The sequence below is a fragment of the Muscardinus avellanarius genome (genome assembly GCF_963383645.1).
Source record: "Muscardinus avellanarius genome assembly, chromosome: 6".
Lineage (NCBI taxonomy): Eukaryota > Metazoa > Chordata > Mammalia > Rodentia > Gliridae > Muscardinus > Muscardinus avellanarius.
This window is the reverse complement of record NC_137791.1, coordinates 16259314-16280369: the sequence shown is the minus strand read 5'-3', so window position 1 is coordinate 16280369 and position 21056 is coordinate 16259314. Positions and strand designations below refer to the sequence as shown.

The window sequence follows — 21056 nt, the reverse complement described above, 5'->3', positions numbered from 1 at the left end:
ACGGTTGGAGGCCAGCCTCAGCTACTTAGGCCCTTTGCAACTCAGTGAGACTCTGTTTCAAAATAAAGAAGAAAAAATTGGGTTGGGGGTGTAGCTCGAAGGTAGAATACCCCTGGGTTCCATCCCCAGTACCACAGAAAAAGAAAAGAAAAGAAAGAAAATAGAACCAGGGTAGAGATCAGAGGTAGAATGCCCCTGGGTTCAATCCTTAGAACTACACACACACACACACACACACACACACACACACACACAAGTTAAAGCAAGCCAGCTTCATTCTAAAGATGATGGGAAAGGATATTTGAATTCTGAACTATTCCAGAAAATCTGGACTCTAATAACACGCTTTCAGACGCAGTAACCAGAGTAACCAGACTTTGTGGTGAAGACCTAATCCTCCTCATCTCCTCTTCATCTGTAAGCCGGTCACGATCTCTTGACTGGGAAGGCATATTCTTCTTCAAATCGATGCCTACTTAGGCCTTCTTTGATGTAGTCATGTCTTTTGAGTGTGCTGGAGCTGCTGGGCACCTGCAAGAGTCTAAAAATTTTCTCACTTCTCTCATTCCTTCCGTGTGTCTAATCTTTGGGTCTGATGTCAGTCAGAACCAGCAGGGGTTCAGGGTAGAAAAGGCAATTTTCAGTCGGGCGTGGTGGAACACTCTTGTAATCCCAGCATTGGAGAGGCTGAGACAGGAGGATCATGGTTTGTGTGACAGCCTCAGCTACCTAGTGAGGCCCTTTGCAGCTCAGTGAGACCTTGTTTCAAAATAAAGAATTAAAAAACAGGGATAAGAATGTAGCTGGGAGGTAGAAAGCCCCTGGGCTCTATCCCCAGTACTGAAAAAAAAAAAAAAAATTTAAGTTTCACGCCAGGCACGGTGGTACACACTTGGAATCCCAGTGCTTGGAGGCTGAAACAGGAAGGTTGCAGGTTCACAGACAGCCTCAGCAACTTGGCGAGGCCCTCTGCAACTTAGAGAGACCTTGTTATTTAAAACAAACAAACAAAAAAAAACAGGGCGGGGGACCTAGCTCAGAAACAGAAACAGGATACACCTGAGTTCAATCCCCAGTACAAGAAAAAAAGAAAAAATAAAATTAAAAAAAAAAAAGTTCTGGGCCCCTCCCTAGACTCACTAAAAAATATTAGAAGGGAGAAGAAAATGAAAACGAAGAACATTCACTGAAAATGTAACCCAGCCAGGCATATAATCCCCGTGCTTGTGGGGGCAGAGACAGGAGGATCACACAGGTTCAAAGCCAGCCGTGCTGGCTTAGGAGACCCTGTTTCCAAATAAAAAAAATATAAAAATAGGTCTGGGAGTGTAACCCGGAGGTAGAAGGGTTTCCAGGAACCCCAGTACCACCAAAAAAAAAGAAAGAAAGAAAGAAAGAAAGAAAGAAAGAAAGAAAGAAAGAAAGAAAATGTGACCCAGGTAGCTGGGTGTGGGTGTGCACAGCTGTAATCCCAGGATGAGAGAGAGAGAGAGAGAGAGATTGATTGATTCCCCACCCACACCCCATGAGGCTATCCACAATGAAGTTTGATGAGGATCACTGCTGCAAACCCTGGATTTTCCCCAAACCAAAAGACTTGTTCTCCAGATCCTGGGAGAGGCACTAGGCAGTTCCGCCTTCTCCTTCCTTTTGAAACGCAGATGGGGGAGGCAAGAGAGCTCCCCGAGTGAACAGGAACCCGAATGTGAGACCTCAGCATAAACCCAGACCTGTCAGCCTGGCTCTGTGACCACTGCCAATTATAGTAGCCAGACCTGCAAGAGGACTTGATTACATGTAATTTATAAAAAGTAAACAAGCTGGGCAGCTTATGAACAATGAATGGTGATATTCCAGCCAAGAGGTAATAAAAAGCATGAATAAATGACTCAGCACCCCTTCTCCCCCCAGTCAACAATAGGTCGCCCGCTGGCTGGGAAGGCAAGCGTAGTTCAGTATTTGGGTAATGACTTAAGGACCGCAGATATTTGGAGAGGTTTTTGCCTGTCCCACAAACTCTTGATAACCACAGTTCAGCCATCTCAAGGACTGTTTTTCTCAACATTACCGGTCACATTTGGTTCTAGTGCCCAATACAACCCTACACCTGAAACGTGCAAACATAGCCGAAACACAGTGATATAAGCTAAATAGACGACACAGATGAAAAAAACCAGCTTCGTGATGGGCTGCTCCACCTGCTGGTTTCTCGACTGTGCCAGGTTGACGTCTGAAGCCACACAACCCTCCTGTGGGGCTGCCCTACAGAAGGTAGAGGGGCATCCCTGATCCGGCCCACCAGATATCAGGAGCCGCCTACAGCCAGCTGAGCCAGCCCGACCACTTGTCTCCTGGAGGACGCAAAAGTCGCCTCCTATCCCCACTAAACCACTGCTCTGCACAGAAACATCAAGAAAAACTGCAAATACTAGTAAATCAGTTCACAGAACATAATTTTTGCTATCATAAAGATCTCATTATTTTTTCCTCTTAAATACACACACACACATACATTTTTTAAGTGTGCCATTCAATTTTTCTGTATCTTCTTCCATTCCCAGGGAATGAACTATAGGACCTCGATATTGCTTCAGTTAGCTATCTAGGCCTTTTAAAAAATACCACAGAACAAACTGAGTGGTCTCCTCTGCCCTTTCCTTGTCTAAAGCAATCAGTTGGCGGACGCTGTCAACTTTATCTTTAAACTACTTCTGTTCATTTGACAGAGCCAATGAACCCATTAGACAGAAAAGCCACAATGCCCGGGGCCCATGAGACTTTGGGGAGCCCACAAAAAGTACTTAACTATTAATTTCTCTTCAAATGAGAACAAAATATGAATGTAACAATAGTGAATGTATAACAACAAATACAGCTGGTAACACATTTATCTTTATACTGACATACAGCTGCAAAATATAATTACTTATTTTGGAAGCGGGGGTTGGTACTAGAATAAACCCAGGGACATTCTACCTCCAAGATGCATCCTCACCCCTTTTTTTTTATTCTTTATTTTGAAACAGGGTCTCACTGAGTTGCAAAGGGCCTCACTAAGTAGCTGAGGCTGACCTCAAACCTGCCATCCTCCTGTCTCAACCTCCCAGATGCTGGGATTACAAGCATGCACCACTACTCCCGGCTTTTATTTTCATTTTGAAATAGAGTCTCACTAAGTTGCTGAGGGTGTTGCTAAGTTGCTGAGGCTGACCTCAAATCTTTGCTCCTCCTGTCTCAATCTCCCAAGTGCTGTGATTACAGGTCTGCACCACTGCAGACTCAGCAATTTTTAAATTTTTGATAGACCAAGAGGGGCCCATGAAGGCCAAAGCGCTCGATGGTCACCAAAGTCACAACACGGCCCCGCCATGGAGGAGGACCGGCGCAAGTGGTCCAGAATCAAGTGGGGCAGATGTCATGCTTCGTGAATAACAGCCACCGCAGGAGGACAAAACAGATCCTCCCCGCACACTGTGTCTGCGATGGTGAGGCTCCCGGGGGAAGAAGTTAGCCTGGTTGTACAGCCAGAGAAGGAAGAGCCAAGCATTCCTGGAGGAAAAGCATGTGCAAAGGCCCCGTGACAGACCGCAGGGCCACCGCGGACTGTCAAAGTTCAGCGCAGCTGAAAGGGAAAGCCAGAGCAGAGACGGCGGCTAGCTCATCCTCCTGGCTGGACGTGCAGCTGCCCAGGAAGCCACGGGCGGAGGTCCAGGCATTCCTAGGAGCAAAGGGTCGCAGCAGAACAGCTTCAAACCGGGAATGGCATTCCCAGAGTTCTCCATCTGGCTGCCTTGATCAAAAGACAAGGGCCAGAGTCCAGATGCAGGGAGACTGGATGTTGCAGCAACTCGGAAGAAAGACAACGGCAGCTCCGGCAGCAGGGGACCAACAGTGGAGAGGATTCTGAGGAAGCAAGACTGGTAGGGTCTGGTGGCTGGGTAAACAGGAGGAGGGAGAGGCCCGGCCCAGGCCCCTGGAGCAGGACGGTGGTGCTGGGCATCCAGGGGGACAGCAAAGGCCCAGGTCTGGGGAGGGGATGAGGAGGCCACTGGGGGCTGCTCTAGGAATGGCCAGCTGGGGGGCATCCCAGCGGTACAGAGTTGCAGGTCTGAAATGAGGACCAGGCTGAGAATACTAGAGTCATCAGCACGTAACCCGGGGGCCTTATATGGAGCCAGACGTGCTTGAAAGGTCAGAAACCCTGCAAGGTTTTAACTATGCTCCTGAGTTCCTACAATTTCCTATGGAAACTGAGAGCCCAGGGCTTTGTCAGATTTTCAAAGGAGTTCACGACCTCACAAGGGGTGAAGAAATGCTAAGAGAGATGGGAGAAGATAGAGCGACCAGGGCCAGCACTGGACCCTGAGGAGCATCTGGCGTCACGGAGGCCCAGGAACGCACGCAGTCAGGGCAAAGGGCTGGTCCTCTCCATCAGTGTCCTCAAGACTTCCACGGAAGACAGCTAAAAGGGCTCCACTGGGTCAGCAACAAGAGGTCACTAAGGCAAACCAATGGAAGTGAAAAGGTGAGGTGGCTGGCAGGTAAGGAAGAGGGGCAGCCATCTCCACACAGCCAGCTCGAGAGTCTCGCTGGGAAACAGAGACCTGGAAATTGGGCTTCACGCCACCCCGCCTTTGAAAATGGAATCCATCTTTTAAGGTCTGATGTAACTGGGTGCAGCAGTACATGCCTATAATCTCAGTATTCAGAAGGCTGGTACAGGAGAATTAACAGGTTCGAGGCCAGCCTCGGCCATGCCAGAGTCCCTGGATTCATCTCCCTGCACTGAATTCTTCTAGAGCTGTCTCACACGTCACCGGTGAGGGGCCACTCACGCAGTGACTAAAAGGACTTGTCCTGACACTGGCAGGGAAGACCCCGGACAAATCAATTAGTCACCTTGAGGCGAATTTTCACTCGAGAAGGCTGGACTCTTCTGGACTCACGGGTAGTGTTTAGCTGAAAAGTGGCGCACGCTTGTAATCCCCGCGCTTGGGAGGCGGAGACAGGAGGATCACGCAGGTTCAAAGCCAGCCGTGCTGGCTTAAGAGACCCTGTTTCCAAAAATAAAAAAAATAGATCTGGGAGTGTAGCCCGGAGGGAGAAGGGCTTCCAGGAACCCCAGTACCACCAAAAAAAAAAAAAAAAAAAGAGGATATTCAGTGTAGTTATCATTTTTCTAATGCAAATCATAGAAAGCAGGACTGGGTGAAAAGTCAAAGGACATTCCACTGAGAGAGAGGAATGGGTTAGAAAAAGTAGAGGAACTTTGGACAAGATAATTTATAAGTTTGGGATCAAAATTCTACAATTAGTCAGCCATGCTGCCCACGAAGACTGGTGCGGGGGCTACACTATACATTTTAAACCAAGTACAAACACCATCCTTGCCCTCTGGAAATAAAGACCCTGTAACAAACACCCAAGAATGATAAACAAAGTCATAATCCTTTGGTAAGCAGCTCATGTGTTTATACCTATTAATGTGTATACTGTGGGTCCTTACGAAAATCATCCAGGAAAAAAAAAAATACATTAGGCTTGCCTTCAAAGTACAGCACATTGATAAATGTGGCCTCAACTATTTGAATACTTATGGAGGGGGAAAAAAAAGAATACTATATGATAACTCCCATTTAATTCTGTGCCTCTCTCGGGAGATAAATGACTTATATACCCAGAGAAGATGACTCAGAAGGCTTGGACTTTATGTAACATCATCGCTAGGAACAAATTACCTTCCCAAATATTTTGCATTCCTACTAGTTCTTCTACCTTGTCTCAACACTTCAAATATTTAAGCCTGAAATCGTCAGGGAGAATTCATAAGACTCAGATACTCCTACATAAATTGGGGGGGGGGGGTCAATTATAACTTCCCCGGAGGGCAGGGGCCTCAGATAATACCTCCCTAACCGAATGAGGTCACAGTTCTCAGACAGCTCTATACTACACCGCTGGAATTCAAAACACGCGGGGTAGCATTTTACCAAGTTCTACGCTACACGAGTCCAAGATGAAAGTGCTCCTCTGCCAATCATCAAGGGTCACCCTTCCCACCAGAGCACTTTAATCTTGGCCACTACAACTCTGGCCAAGGCACTTATGGGACCGTGTTATGGATGGGGGATGAGAAAGCACACCGGGCGTTTAATTCTTTAATAAGGTAGTCATCTCAGGGAGGGGTTCTGCCGGGCAGAAAGTGGTCTAACTGCCTTTCAGGAGAGAAACCAATCTATAATCTAGGTGGCATACTATTATTCCCAAGCTTCATGACTTCACAACAGGGACCCAAAGTTGAGAGTTGAGAGGGCAGGGAACTGTCAAACCAGAGTGCTTTTTTCTTTCCTCCCGCTTAAAAGAGTTAGCAAATATGCTTTTATAACAACAGGCACACCGATGCATTGAAGACAACAGTAAAAACTACTACAAAAAGAGGCTGAGTTCTAGACATTTCCCTGATGCTGTAGCCCTGCATTTCCACATCACAGAAAGCAAACCTCTTGACTAAAGTTACACTTACCTGTCTATTTCATGTACATGGGCTAAATATCTCTATGGAATGATGATAAAGTCCATTTAACCAGGCATTATGAAAGTAAGTCCGGGGCTATCTGACATCTTTCCTGTTCTCCAAACCATAGTGGGGAGTCTCCTCACTTTCCTCTTGAAATGTACAAGGGAATTGTGACGAAGGTTCCCCTCCCCCACGTGAAGTATTCTTTAAAAAGTGCCTATAATACTGTTTTCCAAAAGAATTTTTTTAAACTACATGAGTCGAAGCAAAGAAAATAAATAGAGAGGGGAAAGGAAAAACAATGAACAGATAGTCAAAGCAAAGTTTAGCATTTTTCTTCCTTAAAAAAAAAAGACCCAACACTCTCTACATTGAAAAGAAATACTTGAATTCTCAGTATTTGTATAATTCATAAAAACAATGAAGCCATTTCATTTTTGGTTTCTTTTTCTTTGTTTTTTATCCCCATTAGAACATTACTTTTTAGAACACATACCTTGGAATTACCTAGGCCAAGTATGAATTCAAAGAAGAAGGCTGGGAGAAAAAAATGAAATTAAAAAATACTGTAAGAAAAACTCTTGGGCAAATTTGGCATTTTTTCCAGGATTATAAACAACAAAAGAAAATTCAGGTTAGAAATATGATAAACATTTCTGAAATACACACCAAGAGGTAAGGAAAGAAAAATCAAATGGTAGAAAAAATAAAATTAAAAGTAACTCACATTTCCCTTCTAGAAGCTCTGCTGTCTTACCACTTACACCTCCTTGTGCAGTCTGCCTATAGCAGCCCTGCTAGAGCAACCAACCACATGGAAAATTTTTGCTCCAGATAATACTGCGGGACAGGGCTTGGCAGCTACAAGTTGTAATCAGAATGCTTCAAGAGCTAGTGTAACAGAGATAACACCCAAATATGCATTACAGTGCACAGTCTTAACTCTTTTTATAAAGCAGGTTGTAAAAGGGTCAAAAGCCTATTAGGTTATACTTTTGAAGCATTTGGCATTAAGTAACTTTTCAAGTCTTGAGAGATTCTTTGCTGGGATAAATAAATAACATATGAAAGGTTCTTTCTTCCAGTTACGGCATTCTTTTATTATTTAAAGTGCTCACACAGATAAGCCTGCAATGGTCAAAAACCTCCAGTTTCTAAAATGATTGTTTCTAGCAACTCTACAGGCCCAAATTGCCACCTACAAAGCACTAGCCCTCTTAAAACCATCAGATTCGCAACAAGATAGACTACTTTTTCAAAAATAAACCCACACTACAAGGGGCTGCTCTCCCCCCCAAGAGAAGACCACTAATTTTATTTGTGCTGTCGTCCAAGAGGAGAGAACAGAGCGACTTGTTACTGGATAAGTTTTCTGTACTTGGTCCTCTGATGGAAGGAGATAAAAAGGGTCACAGAAGTGTTGTGACTTCAACCCAAGTTCAAATGACAAACTCAGATGGCTCTCCCGGGGTGGAAATTCGCCACCATGTTAATTGGAGAACTGTGAAAGGGGAGAGGGCCCTCCATCCGCAGTCGAGGGGCTGAATGTGCTTCAATGGCGCTATTCTCTTCCCTCCGACACTGCCTGGCACTCCGCAGCTGGGCTAAGATGGCTTCCCAAGTCCAAAATAAGACACCAGCCCAAGGCGGCGCTGGCCCTCCTGCTCCAGCTCAGAAGGGAGGAATCAAAGGCTCTTTTATTCTCCCTCCTCCCCGAACACGCTCCCTCTCTGTTGTAACTAAATGCTTGCCAGAATGAATTATTTAGCTCAAAACAGACAGAAAGAAATCTTAAATTTAACACATGTCCCTCCAAATTTTAACAAGCTCAGGTGACCAAACAGATCGCTGTTTGTTTGTAGTTTGATGCAGAAAACGCACTTGGGATTCAGGGTCCTGCCAAGAGTCCGAAACCGTATGGAAACTTAAAAAAAATATAAATTCTCAAACTAGAAGTTATGAAATGGCTTGAAGCACCTCTTTTCACCAAGATGTTTCTTTACAACCAGCTTTGAAAATAAAAACTAAAAAGAAAAAAAATTAATTAAACCCAATTAAAGCAGCCTTGATGTGTGTGGGGGTGGGGGTAACTGGGGATTACACCTAGAGGCACTCTAACTCTGACTTACACCTCCAAGCCTCTTGATTTTATTTGGAGACAGGGCCTGATTCAGTTGCCCAGAGTAGCCTTGAACCTGTGATCTTCCTACCTCAGCCTCCCAAATGGCTGGGATTCAGGCCTTAAGATTTTGCTTTTGCTACAGGTAGTACCTCAGTGCTTCCAAGAGTGGGGCTTGCAATTCGTCTGTGAAGTCTTTCCTGGCAGCCCTTCTCGGGCTCTGCTCTCACCCTGAACTCTTGGGCAATTACTACCTGTACCCTTCATTTGGCAATAAACCAAATATGGCCCTATTATAACAGATCTCTTGTAAAATGACTTAAAGGCTCATGCCTTCACAAACAGATTAGAAACTTAAGGGCAAGGACCGGGCCTGTTCCTTCACAGCATTCCACACATGGTACATTACAAAAGCTTCAGAAATACCTGTATAGTTACCCAGCCAACAGATACCGGTTGAACTTCTACTCTGAGCCAGCCAGGCACGGCTCTGGGTGTTAGAAAGATGGTACTCTACCCAGGGGTGGAGCAGACCAAGGCCCTAGCTCCACCATCCTGCATTTGGCTAAGGAAAACACCGCAGAACCCCCAAAGGACTCTGCTTCAGCGATTTCTAACATAGTCACTGAACTACTATTTAAGATGAACAATAAATTAAGACATATTTCTCGGCCGAGCGTGGTGGCGCATGCTTGTAATCCCAGCATTTGGGAGGCTGAGACAGGAGGATCATGGTTCACTGCCAGGCTCGGCTACTTAGTGAGGCCCTGTGCAACTCAGTGAGAGTTTCAAAATAAAGAATAAAAAATAGGACGGGGGGTTGCATCTCAGAGATAGAATACCCTTGGATTATATCCCCAGACCTCAAAAAAAAAAAAAGACATATTTCTGAGCCAGGTGTGGTGATGCACACCTGCACCTGTAATCCCAGTACTTGGGAAGCTGGGATAGGAGGATGGCAAATTTAAAGCTAGCCTCAGCAACTTAGCAAGACCCTGTTTCAAAATAAAAAGTAAAACATGGCTGAGGGTAGAATGCTTCTGGGTTCAATCCCCAGTACCCAAAAAAAAAATTTTTTAAAGAAGAAAGTTTAGGCTATAATCTCCTGCCCTTTCCTCCCCCCATTTTACAGATAAGGAAACTAATGATCCAACAGTCTAGTGATCACAGGGGTGAGGAGTCCAACCCTGGGCCTGATACTCGGGATGAGTTTCCTTCCACAGCAGCACAAAAGCTCATTAAAAGCATCAGTGGCTGCATCTAATTTCCTCAAGGAAAGTAGCAAAGCTACCTGGTCCTTTCTGCCTGCCTGCCTCGGCCGGGCGTGCTGGCATTTAATGAATATTTTGAAGCCATCACTTCTTAAACTTTCTCAGTCTGCAAGTTATCAAGACCTTGGCTACGTATCTTTACTGTAAATTACAAAATTTTACTTAGTCCGTACATATTTCCTAGGCAGATTTATGACAGCAAAACACACGGAAATAACCAATTCAGCTGTCAAGTAGATGATCCAAGTATAATTCTTGGCCTGTTACTGTATTTTGACCAAAGATGATCCTTTGAATAAATAATTTTCATAAGCATTATTCTACAACTACCCTCCAAACTGTAAACCTTCCATATGATAATTCTGAATTCCCAAAGACAGCAATCAGGTTTAAGGATTCAGCAAATTTTACTTGGAGAGTTCTGTAGTTATCATTAAGCCCAGGCACAACAGAATTAACTATCATTAACTATTATAGAGGCTTAATGTAATTGCTAGTTGAAGATCTTTGTTAATGGAAACAATGGTCCTGCCACACTTGAAAAAAGTAAAAAGAAAACACCAGGAATTTGAATTGAACTTGAATTTGTTTACTAACATGAAGTCAGAAAAAAAAAAAATTTTCCTTCCACACAGTAATTACGCTCCTTCCTTCACTGCAAGCAAAATAAAACTTCACAATCTGTTGACTGCTAATAGTAATCACAAAAGGGGGATGGGGAGAGAAGGGCTCCCAGGCATCACAGCCCTCTCTGTTATACTGACCCTGAGGATCCATCCCTGGCTCTCCTGGAACCCAGGAGATGTGGGTATTCCAGGTCCCCATCCTCCACATCAGAGGCCAGGTGGCCACCCAGGGGGAGAGGCTATTTCTGTTTCTAGGCCCATTCCCAGAAGTAGGAGTGTGTTCTTAAAGTCCAGATAAGAGCTGTCCTCTTAATTGACAGCCACAGAGCAGCCAGAGCTCCAGCTGGGTACGGATTACCCACCCCAGCACTGGCTGGGGCCTGGCTCCCAGGCTGGCTGTCAGCTAGCAGGCCACCTTGCCTGGGCCTCAGAAGCAGGTTCTCCTGCTGCGCAGGCACACCTGGCGGATGCTGGCGGCCGGCTGTAGAGGAGCCCCACCTCTGTGTCCAGGTTTGAGGCGGGCCAGAGGGAAGCTCCTCCTGCGACGTAGTGCTAGAGCCAGCTGGCTGGAAGCAATCCTTTGTTTACAGACTTGCGTTTCATTCCAGCTACAATTTCAAATCCTGATGAAAACTCGCCATTATTTCTTTAATTCTTAAAAAAAAAAAAAAAAAGATCTGAGCACCTACAATTACTTATTACTTTATAAAAGAACCAGAGAAGAGTTCAAAGGTTGCCAACACAAAGATGATAAGTCAGCCAAGGCCAGGTGGCACCGGCCTGGAATCCCAGTACTTGAGAGGCTGGGATAGGAGGAGCGCAGGTTCGAAGCCAGCGTGTGGTCACTGGGCAAGACCATTTCAAAATAAAAAATAAATAGGGCTGAGTGTGTAGTTCAGTGGTAAAACACCCCTGGGTTCAATCCCTAGTACCACACACAAACACACAAAAAAAGAAATGATGTTTAAAGAGAGGAAAATGCTAGTTATCCTGATTTGATCATTACACGCCATACCACATGGTACACACTTAGATACATGTACTTAGTATATGGCAGTTACAGAATTTTTTTTTTTAATCTAACCACCACTGGGAAGTGCAAGCTGCCAGGAATTTACCTGTTTTCGGTAGCCTAGTGACAGCCTCTAGACAAGATTACACTCTGAGCCTGAGCAAAGTAAAAAGCAACTGTTTAACATATAACACAAGATGGAACAGCAACACCGCAGTGGCAAAACTGGAGAGAGAAAAAGGAGCATGCAAATGTCCACCTCCATTTCCAGAACTTTTAAGACTTCAGAGAATGAGACATTTCAAGAAATCCTTGTCCTTTTTCAAATACAGAAAAAAAAAAATTTAAAGGAAGAAAAAAAGAAGAGACAATGTGTGTTCTTGACTATCATGACTCTCACTTTTCTTTTATCTTCCATCACTCACACACTTTAGGAAATTCAAGAAAGCTTTTCTTATCAGATGAACACACCAGCATGTAAAGAAACAGCACTACCCACAGCAGACAAAAAAAAAAAAAAAATAGCGGAGAAACTAGAATTCACTGGGGGCTGTAGTTTGAGATGGTTGTGTGTGTGTGTGTGTGTGTGTGTGTGTGTGTGTGTTGCTGGGGATTGAACCCAGGGGAATTCTATCTCTGAGCTACAGCCCCCGGCCCTATTTTATTCTTTATTTTGAAAGAGGGTCTCACTAAGTTGCAGAGGGCCTCACAAGTAGCTGAGGCTGGCTTCAAACCTGTGATCTTCCTGCCTCAGCCTCCCAAGTACTGCTGGGATGATGGGCGTGCACCACTACGCCCGACAAGATGGCTTTAATGATAAACCTAACACAAACTTTTGTCACTCACAAGCCCTCAAGGATCAGCTTAATCAGTGTGTAAGCTACCCTATAAATACTGTAAGCAGCGAGACAATTGTCCGGGTCCTGTGTGTGACATCTCCCAGCAAAATCACAATATTCACACTCTCTGAAGCCTTATTCCATAATTATAATACTAAGCATACAGGATAGCTTTTTGCTCATTGAAAACCATTACCGAGGGTTCAGGGCATCGCTCAGAGATAACAAGTGCTGGGCCTGAAGTTCAATCCCCAGAACTACAAAGGAATTTAAAAATTAAAACTGGTACCAAGCAATATTCTGCCTGTTGGACAGCCGCCAATGTTTCCTTTCATCCAGAAAATAAAGATTCTTATGTGAAAAGAAAATAAGCAGGAGAAATGGACGTAGACTGGCCGCTACCTTCCTTGTTCGAAGTCACATTAGCTGAACAGTCAAGTTCGAATACCAAAACCAAAGGATCAATAATCTGAGAATGTTAAAACCTGGGGCAAGGGAGGGGGCAGCAAATGTAACAGTAAAGATTTAAGGCCAGCCTCATTGGATTCACAATACTCTTAGGTCATCCTCCCAGCCCCCTCCAGTCTCCTGGAGCACCCCGCCCACTTCACACAGCAGGGTGTCAAGAGAACTGTGGCCTACACCAAGCAAGGAACCCCGGCCCCTGGGCTCCCCGGGCTGTCAGGCACATTCATCCCTCTGCTGAAAACAGTTTAGAGACCTCTCTCAAGTAGCTTGTGCCTCCAAACATCTATTAAAATCCCCAAACCACTCACCTAAGACACACAGATTTAAAAAAAAAACACTGCACTGTTGGCCGACTGTCTCAAGTGTTTGTCTCTCTGTCCTGAAGACTCTGAAAACTACTTGCAGGCAAAGACTGGGACTTGTGTTTCTGGGACTGTGCATCTGACCCACACCGCTCTTTCTCAGTCTCCACTAACACTCACGCGCTTACAGAAAGTTAAGGTCTGAAGAGACCTTTAGAAATGACCTAGTCAGGGCTCCACTTCTGAACTGAACTAGCAGAGACTCGTTAACCTTTTATAGCCCAGTCGGTCAGGCAGATCTGGGTTCAAATCCTGCCTCCGGCATGTTTGGGTTTTTGAGCCTGTTTTCTCTGCTGTAAAACACATAATACCTGCCTCAAAATCCTGCTATCATCATACACAAGCATCTATCAATATATACACACATATTTATTACACTATCCCCCCTTTTTCTGGTACTTGTTAAGACAATCTTTGGGGTTGATTTTTCTTCCTTGTCCATATTACATTAAATTGCAAGCCCAAGAGGCAGAACTTTTTTTTTCCTTACTGTATTTTCTAATATAAGAAGGCATTAAATCTCTATTATCGCAATCGAGTTTAGCCAATATACTATTCTTTAGTTCCTCCCCAAACCCTATTGCTTAGGTCTAGGTCCTTCCTAAAACTTTCTTCTCAAAACAAAACTCTACCTCCCACCTCCTCGACTCTCACACACATGCAATCTCTTTAGAATGCAGAGCTGACAAAATCCACCACCACTCTCAGTTTGGGGAGGGTGGGGGTCAACATCTTTACCAGGATATTCAGGTAAGAAGAGTCAGGATTTGAAAGGTTCCAACATTTCTGCTGGGCTTTCCTTAAGATTCGTGGCATGAAGTCCTTTAATGAAATTACTTGTCTATAACAAATTCTGGCAGAAAGGAAACCAGAAACTCGCTCGTGACTTGTCAGCAGAGTTAAATATTTCACTTCTCCCTGTTTTATGCAAACAAACAGTGACTAATGGGATTAACTTGAGCTCAGTACTGGGTGTAGATAGCCTTCGACAAGAAACAGGTTCCACTTAAGGCTTAAACGGAGTGCAAATTTTGCATTCGGAAACACATTTTATTAGAAAATTACTCCTCCCCGATGCTGGGACAAAGTGCCATTTCTTTCCTTTGCAGGGGGCAGAGATAAAAAGAATCAATGGGGAGGGAGGATAAGAAACTCCCGAAGAGGGCTCAGATTCCCAATAAAGAGAGGTTGGTTTTTTTCCCAAGGAATATTTTTCCTAAGAGCTAAAACGGTTTCAGCATCTTGTATCAATTACACAAATACCACTTAAGCCACTCTGGTGCCCTGGGAAAGAGTCTGACACACAGAAATCCCTGCTGGCTTCTGCTGGCCCCTCCTGCGGGGCTTGACAGCGCGACCAAAGGGCCCGAAAACCAGCTACCAGGCTACCCCCAGCGCCTTCGCCTAGAATCCAACCGCCAGGACTCCCGGGCCAAACTCCAAAGTCTCTCAATTCTAAACCGCGAAAAATGCGAACCCTGCTGAGCAAACGGTAGGGCGCGGGGGGGAAAAAAAAAAAAAAGAAAAGAAAAAAACTTTTCTTTCTTTCCCCGGTGCGCGCCTTTGAGCTGCACGTCTCCGCTGCCTATCCCTCGGGTCCACCGCTCGCTTCCCGCAATCCACCTCCCACCACCGGGGAGAAGGGGCCCGCGCTGCTCCCCAAGGAGGACGGAGGACCGCGACTGTCTCAGCGGTGGTCCTGGCGCGGGGAAATGTAGAACCCATCAGCCCCATCAGAACTAGATGCAAACCTTAAAAAAGAAGGCTGCCCTCCCCGTTGCACCCCACCCGTGCCAAAAGGAATCGCACAAAACTCATGCAGACGGCTTGGAGCTGGGAATCTGGAACCTCCCTGGGTGCAACCAGGCCCGTCTGAATGTGGAGCTAGAAGTTGCCCGGCCCGGCAGACTGGGGCGGAGGGACCGGCACCGGGTCCCCAGCCTGCAGGGAGGGAGGGCGGCGGAGGGCCGAGCGCCCCAAGGCTGCGGAGAGGGGTCTGGGCGCCCGGGCCCTCTACTTACATAACGCTTCAACTTTTTCTCCGGGGGGGACTTGCGGAGCCACCCGGAGCAGACCACTTCGCCGCCGCTCATGGTGCACGCCGGGCGGGCTGGGGGCGGTGGGCGCGCTCCCGACGCTGCAGGCGCCTGCAGGGCGCGCGGCCGGGGACCTCGCCTCCCCGACGGGGCGGCCGGGCCCCGCGCGCTCGCGGGCCCCCTCGGCCGGGCGCGGGGCCCCGGGCTGGCCGGCCACTCCGGCGGCGGCGGGGCGCGATCGCGGTCCCGGGCGCACGGGCTCGGGGCGCAAGGGCGTCCCGCGCGGCGCTCGGCTCGGCTCCGCGCGGCTCCGCTCGGGCCCGGGGAGGGCGGCGGGGCGGCCCCCGCGGCGGCAGCGCCCGGCTCGGCCCCGGGAGGGTCCCTCGCCCCGGCCCCGGGAGGGTCCCTCGCCCCGGCCCCAGCTCCGCCGCCGCCTCCCGCCGCGCGCAGGTCCCGCGTCCCCGCTTCCGGCTCGGCGCCGCCGCCGGCCGCTCCTCCGCCCCTTCCCACGACCCGCCCGGCTCGGGTTTCTGCCCAGACTTTCTCTGAAACTCCGCCGGGGACGGCGTCCAGCCAAAACAACAAGGGCCGGGAGGAGGGACTGCGCGGGAGGGCGCGGCGAGGGCGGAGGCGCCGGTCCCAGAGGCACCCTGGGAGCTGTAGTCCCGCGGGCGGCGCGGGGTCCTGGGACCCGCCGGGCGCCTTGGGCGCGCTGGCCCTGCCCGCCTGCCCGGGCGGCGCTGGTCCTGCGCGCCCCCTCTGGAGTCCGGGGGGCCGGGTTCGCTCCACGCGACCCCTGGGGGGCCGCCATCCCACCGGTCCCCACCGCTGGAGATGAGGGGCTGCGAGCAGGGGCACGAAGGATGGCACCACGGCCACCGGCCTGGAGGGGCGGGCCGAGGGGGGCCCCAAGGCTGCCACTCGGGGCAGTCTTGCCAGAGTGGTGGGAGCCTTAGTGGGGCCACAGGATTCAATAGGGTCTAGCTCTGGGGCGCGTCGAGGGCTCACACGCCCACCTTTGGTTGCTTCGTTCTTCCACTGGACTTTGTGTTTGCTGAAAATCAGCCCTGGGGATGTAGGATAGGAAAGGGATCCTTGCCTACTTGTGCGTTTTATAATTGTTATACCAGGTCCCGAGTGCAACATCACCCTGTAATAGAAATGTATTTTCCAGCCGGGCGTGGTAGCGCACGCCTGTAATCCCAGCATTTGGGAGGCTGAGACAGGAGGATAAAGGTTCGCGGACAGCCTCAGCTACTTAGTGAGGCCCTTTACAATTCAGTGAGATCCTGTTTCAAAATAAAGAATTAAACATAGGGCTGAGGGTATCGCTCGGAGGTAGAAAGAGAGAGAGAGAGAGATCATATATATGTATGTGTGTGTGTGTTTAGATAAAATTACTACAAATATTCAGAAACAAATGAGTATTTCTGAAAAACAACCTCAGGCATTTCCTCACTAACACAGCATTCTCAGGAGTTCCTCTGTGTTTGAAAATGTTCTAGACTGGAGCAAGAAATTAGGTGCTGAGGAGGTGACAAGACAAAGGTCCCCGAGGGGAGCCTTCCTTGGGGAAGAATTAAATCAAGTTTGAAAGATGTAAAGAAAGCAGATAAGATTTGTGTTGCGGACAAATAAAAAGAGTACTTCTAAAGAAGCAGCAAAGGTTCCTACAACCCAAGTTGCACCAACGGGAGAGCCCATTGGTTTTGCAAGATCCAGTTCCCAGGCTGGGATGCTGGTGAGAGACACCCCCATTACACAATCATGAATGGGCTTCGTCGTCCAGTAACTGCATTAATATTGTTACTCTCATCATAAAGGACACTTTGGAAATAGAATTTTTTAAGTAAACCAGCAAGATATTATCAGAAAATGAAGCTGGTGTTGTGATGCTGTCTTCAGCTGATCTAAGTGGCATCTTTAGTAGACAGCCCATCAGAAGTGACCTGCTTCACTGAGGTTTGGAGCCTTCGTCTTTTGGCAGGCACATAAAGTACCGCGAGGACTGAGCCTATTCCAGTTCTGGAATCCATTTCGCAGGACTATCAGTGTAATGGCTGTGTCCTTGAATTAATTACACCATGTCTCCGAGTTTTTCCTGAAATTGTGAAATAGGAATGATTTAATAATACCAGTTTTGCAGAATTTTAATAAAAATTAGAACCGATTGAATTTTCAATACCAGGTTCATAGTAGGTGTTGAGGGGTTTGCTTTTCTTTGTTGTTTTTCTTAAGTTTTCAGGCTTTGTAGAACCCAAGAGAGTGTGATATTTTTGTGGTGGCTGATAAACCAAACCAAAACAATTCCTTTTTAAATATGTGAGCAGATCAAGCTGCAACCCCTCCAAAAGAAAGACTGTGTTGTGTTCCACTTCTTAGGCAGGGTGTATGTTCGCTGGGTCCGAGGAGCCCCAGTTAGCAATGGATAGACTCTGCCATCCTTGAGTAGTTAACTGTTGACTTCAGCAGGTGTATGATCCCAAGTTTAATGTGATTCTGCAATCGAACTATATGTTCCAAGATATTTGAAACAAAGCCTCAAAAGAAATTTTAGAGGATAATACAAGTAATCAGATAAAAGTGCTAAAAATATAAGAAAATAAATGAATGTTTCTGGAAAAACTAACCTCGAGCATTTTCTTAGGAATACAAAATTCATATTCAGGAGTTTCTCTGCGTTTGAAAAGGTTATAGTTGGTAGCAAGAAATTAGGTGCGGGGGGGGGGGGGGTGACAAGACCAAAATCCCAGCACACACAGACCATGCCCAACCCTCTCTACTCTAATCAAAAAGTCCTTTTAAAACGGAAACCTGCGATCCTCCTGTCTCAGCCTCCCAAGTACTGGGATCACAGGCATGCTCCATCATGCATGGCTTGTTAAACCTCATTTTATATCTTTCTGCATTAATGGGTATGCTAAGGTATGCTATTACACAGTATATTAAATTTTGTTCATCCAGCAAATATTCATGGAATGTCTAGTATTTGCAAGTCCCTAAGGATCTGGGATACAATAGAGAGGAAAGCCGGACTTGTTCCTGCCCTTGTCTATTCTAGAGGGGAAAAAAAAAAAGCCAACTTTTTTTAAATAAATATTTAACCCCGTAACATCTATAATTTAGTTGATAAATGCTATGGAAGAAAAATAATAGAGTCTTGTTTGGGCATATAATAGAGGAAGTGGGGAGAGGGGTATGTTGGGAAAGACCTCCCCTAAGGGCAAGACTTTATTATTTTTATTTTATTTTTTATTTTATTTTTTATGTGGATCATATGGAAAATGGCACACATTCACACTGTGCTTGGTGCCTTCTCCTCCCCACTTCCCCTTCTCCCCTCCCAGCAATGAGTGTCCAGGTTGACCATGCTGTGTTCATACTCTTACGCATATTCCATTAATATGCGTAGCTCCTCAACCTCAGCCTTCTTCCTCTCCTACCCTTCCATTTCAGCTTTGCTGTTTCCCCTCTGTTATCTGGAGTCCCTCTGGTATTCTTAATAGTCTCGAGTTTGGGCATATTAGAGAAAACATGTGTCTCTTCTCATTCTGTGCTTAGCTGAAGCTAATCAGGGTCGGGCCTGGTTAGTACTTGGAGGACAAAGCTTTAAACGGAGAGCTCAGGACAAGCCAAAGTTGGCCTGGCCTGGAAGAGAGTATTCCAAACAAAACAACAACGACCAGGTGCACAGGTAGGTCCTCAGGCTGGAAGGGACTTCTCAGGAACAATAGCTACGAAATGAGGAAGACATTAGCCTTGGGTGAGATTAGAGTCCCGAAAGGCTTCAAGTTCATACTTCTTTTTTTTTTTTTTAAAGCAAATGACCATATTATCTCCTGTGCCCTTCAAACCACATCAGACTGTCCTCCTTGTGGGCTTCATTATCAACCACGCAGCTCCCAACCTGATTTTTCAACTTTTTCCGGTGCAATCTCTCCTTGTTAACAGCTTCTTCTAGGTACCGACACCTCTGGTTTCTCATGATCCATCAGCCCTCTCCTCTCTTCCTCGCCCATGGTTTAGATTCTGTGGTCCACATGGCCGAAAGCATGCCCCTATCTCACAAAGCCCCAACTCTGAGGGGACCCATGTCTGCTGTCTCCTCCTGCACCCAAGGAGTCAAGCACAGCCACTCTAGAGAATCGTGATTGCAGACCTCAACTAGATCCTCACCTATCTGCAAGAGGAGATCTTGGTTTGCTGGGACCTGTAGTTTATACACTTTGGAGAGTCCTTTTAATGAACAAGAATATGCAGTAAAGCATGGCGCTGCATGCCTGTAATCCCGGTATTTCAGAGGCTGAGACAGAAGGAGCACAGATTTAAGGCTAGCCTCAGGAATTTAGTGAGACTGTTTCAAAATAAAAAATAAAACGGGCTGGGATTTCAAGGAGTACCAGAGAGAGAGAGAGAGAGAGAGAGAGAGAGAGAGAGAGAGAGAGAGAATGAATATGACCTTAGTGAGACCCTTAGAAACTTAGTGAGACCCTGTTTCAAAATAAAAAAGGACTAGGGGTATAGCTTGGAGGCAAAATGCCACAGGCTCAACTCCCAGTACCGACAAAAAATGTATATAGCTATATAATAGCTATTGTAAGCTGAATCTTACATGAAATTGTTGATAATATGCGCTTGCAGGTTATTTCATTCTTTCCTAACATTAGCACTATTCTTCTGAATAAATTGTTGGATAAATAAAATGAAAGACAGTTGCAGTCTATTTGAAAAAGATTAAGGCAGTAGATTACGGTTCATTTTTAATTGAACTTTGAGTTAAATTATCACCTTTTAAACTTAGAAGGCTTCCCTCCTAATAAAAATATGCAAAAATTCCTCTACATTCTATAAAGCGTTTTAGCTATGATCTTCTCTCTCTGCCTTCATAGCTAGGTTCCTATTAATTGATATAGTCTTTGCCTCCAGTTCCGTATCTCGCATTTACCTGCTTTATTCTGACTACCATCCATCCCTCTCCTCTCTGACTCTTGCCAGTCTTGACAATGAACCCCGGATCATTAAATCAGACATGCAATTTTTAGTCTTCCTGGGTCACCCTCTTTGTCCAAAACCACTCCGTACCTACCCTTCATCTCTGAACCAACACAGTCTTCAAACCTTCCTGTCTGCTTGCTTCCTCTCGGGGTTCTTTCTGAGTTCTTCTTTTACCGCCTCTGGAACCCCCTCTCTTCTCATCCTGTGCTTTCTTGTGAGTGAGGGCAGCAACGACTGTGTGCATATAGATGCTGCACACTTCCAGCCCTAGCCCAGTTCTCTTCTGAACCAACCAACCCTAAATCCTCCTGCTTTCTTGACATCGCGACTTGGCTTCGCAAAATATGCCAAGTCAGAATCATGCCCTCTTCCCCAGGACTCACCAGACTAGTGTCCTCCTCCGGTCTCTGTGGATAGCTCTTTGGAATCATTTTTCATCTGTCGTCCTCATTCATCATTTGCCCCCCACCCACAGCTAAACAGAGGAGGGCTTGCCTCTGGGACCCTTCCCTCCCATCCATTCCTCTGTACTGTCACTCCTTCTCAAGCTAGTTCATCTTCCATCTGGAGTTCTGGCCATTATTTTTTATTTATTTATTTATTTTTTGAACCGGGGTTTCACTGAGTTGCAAGGGGCCTCGCTAAATAGCTGAGGCTGGCCACAAACTACCATCCTCCGGTTTCCGCCTCCCAGATGCTAGGATTACAAGAGTGCACCACCATGGCCAGCTGGCCATTTCTACTTCGTGTATGTCCATCCTCTTTCCTCTGATCAATAGATTCTCCACTTTTGAGTCAGAGCAATGCCTAT

General features: G+C 46.4%; 1 protein-coding gene across 2 annotated transcripts in view; it reads right to left on the bottom strand.

Annotated features, from left to right (window-relative positions):
- The window catches only part of GAB1 (GRB2 associated binding protein 1), a gene marked incomplete at both ends in the record, with an annotated part of 130265 nt that extends 114958 nt beyond the window's left edge, over window positions 1-15307 (bottom strand). For both annotated transcript variants that reach the window (XM_080697882.1, XM_080697883.1), the window contains one exon: window positions 15236-15307. In XM_080697882.1, the coding sequence (XP_080554008.1) occupies window positions 15236-15307 (72 nt within the window). The remainder of the gene's footprint in view (window positions 1-15235) is intronic.
- Window positions 15308-21056: the final 5749 nt, after the last annotated feature.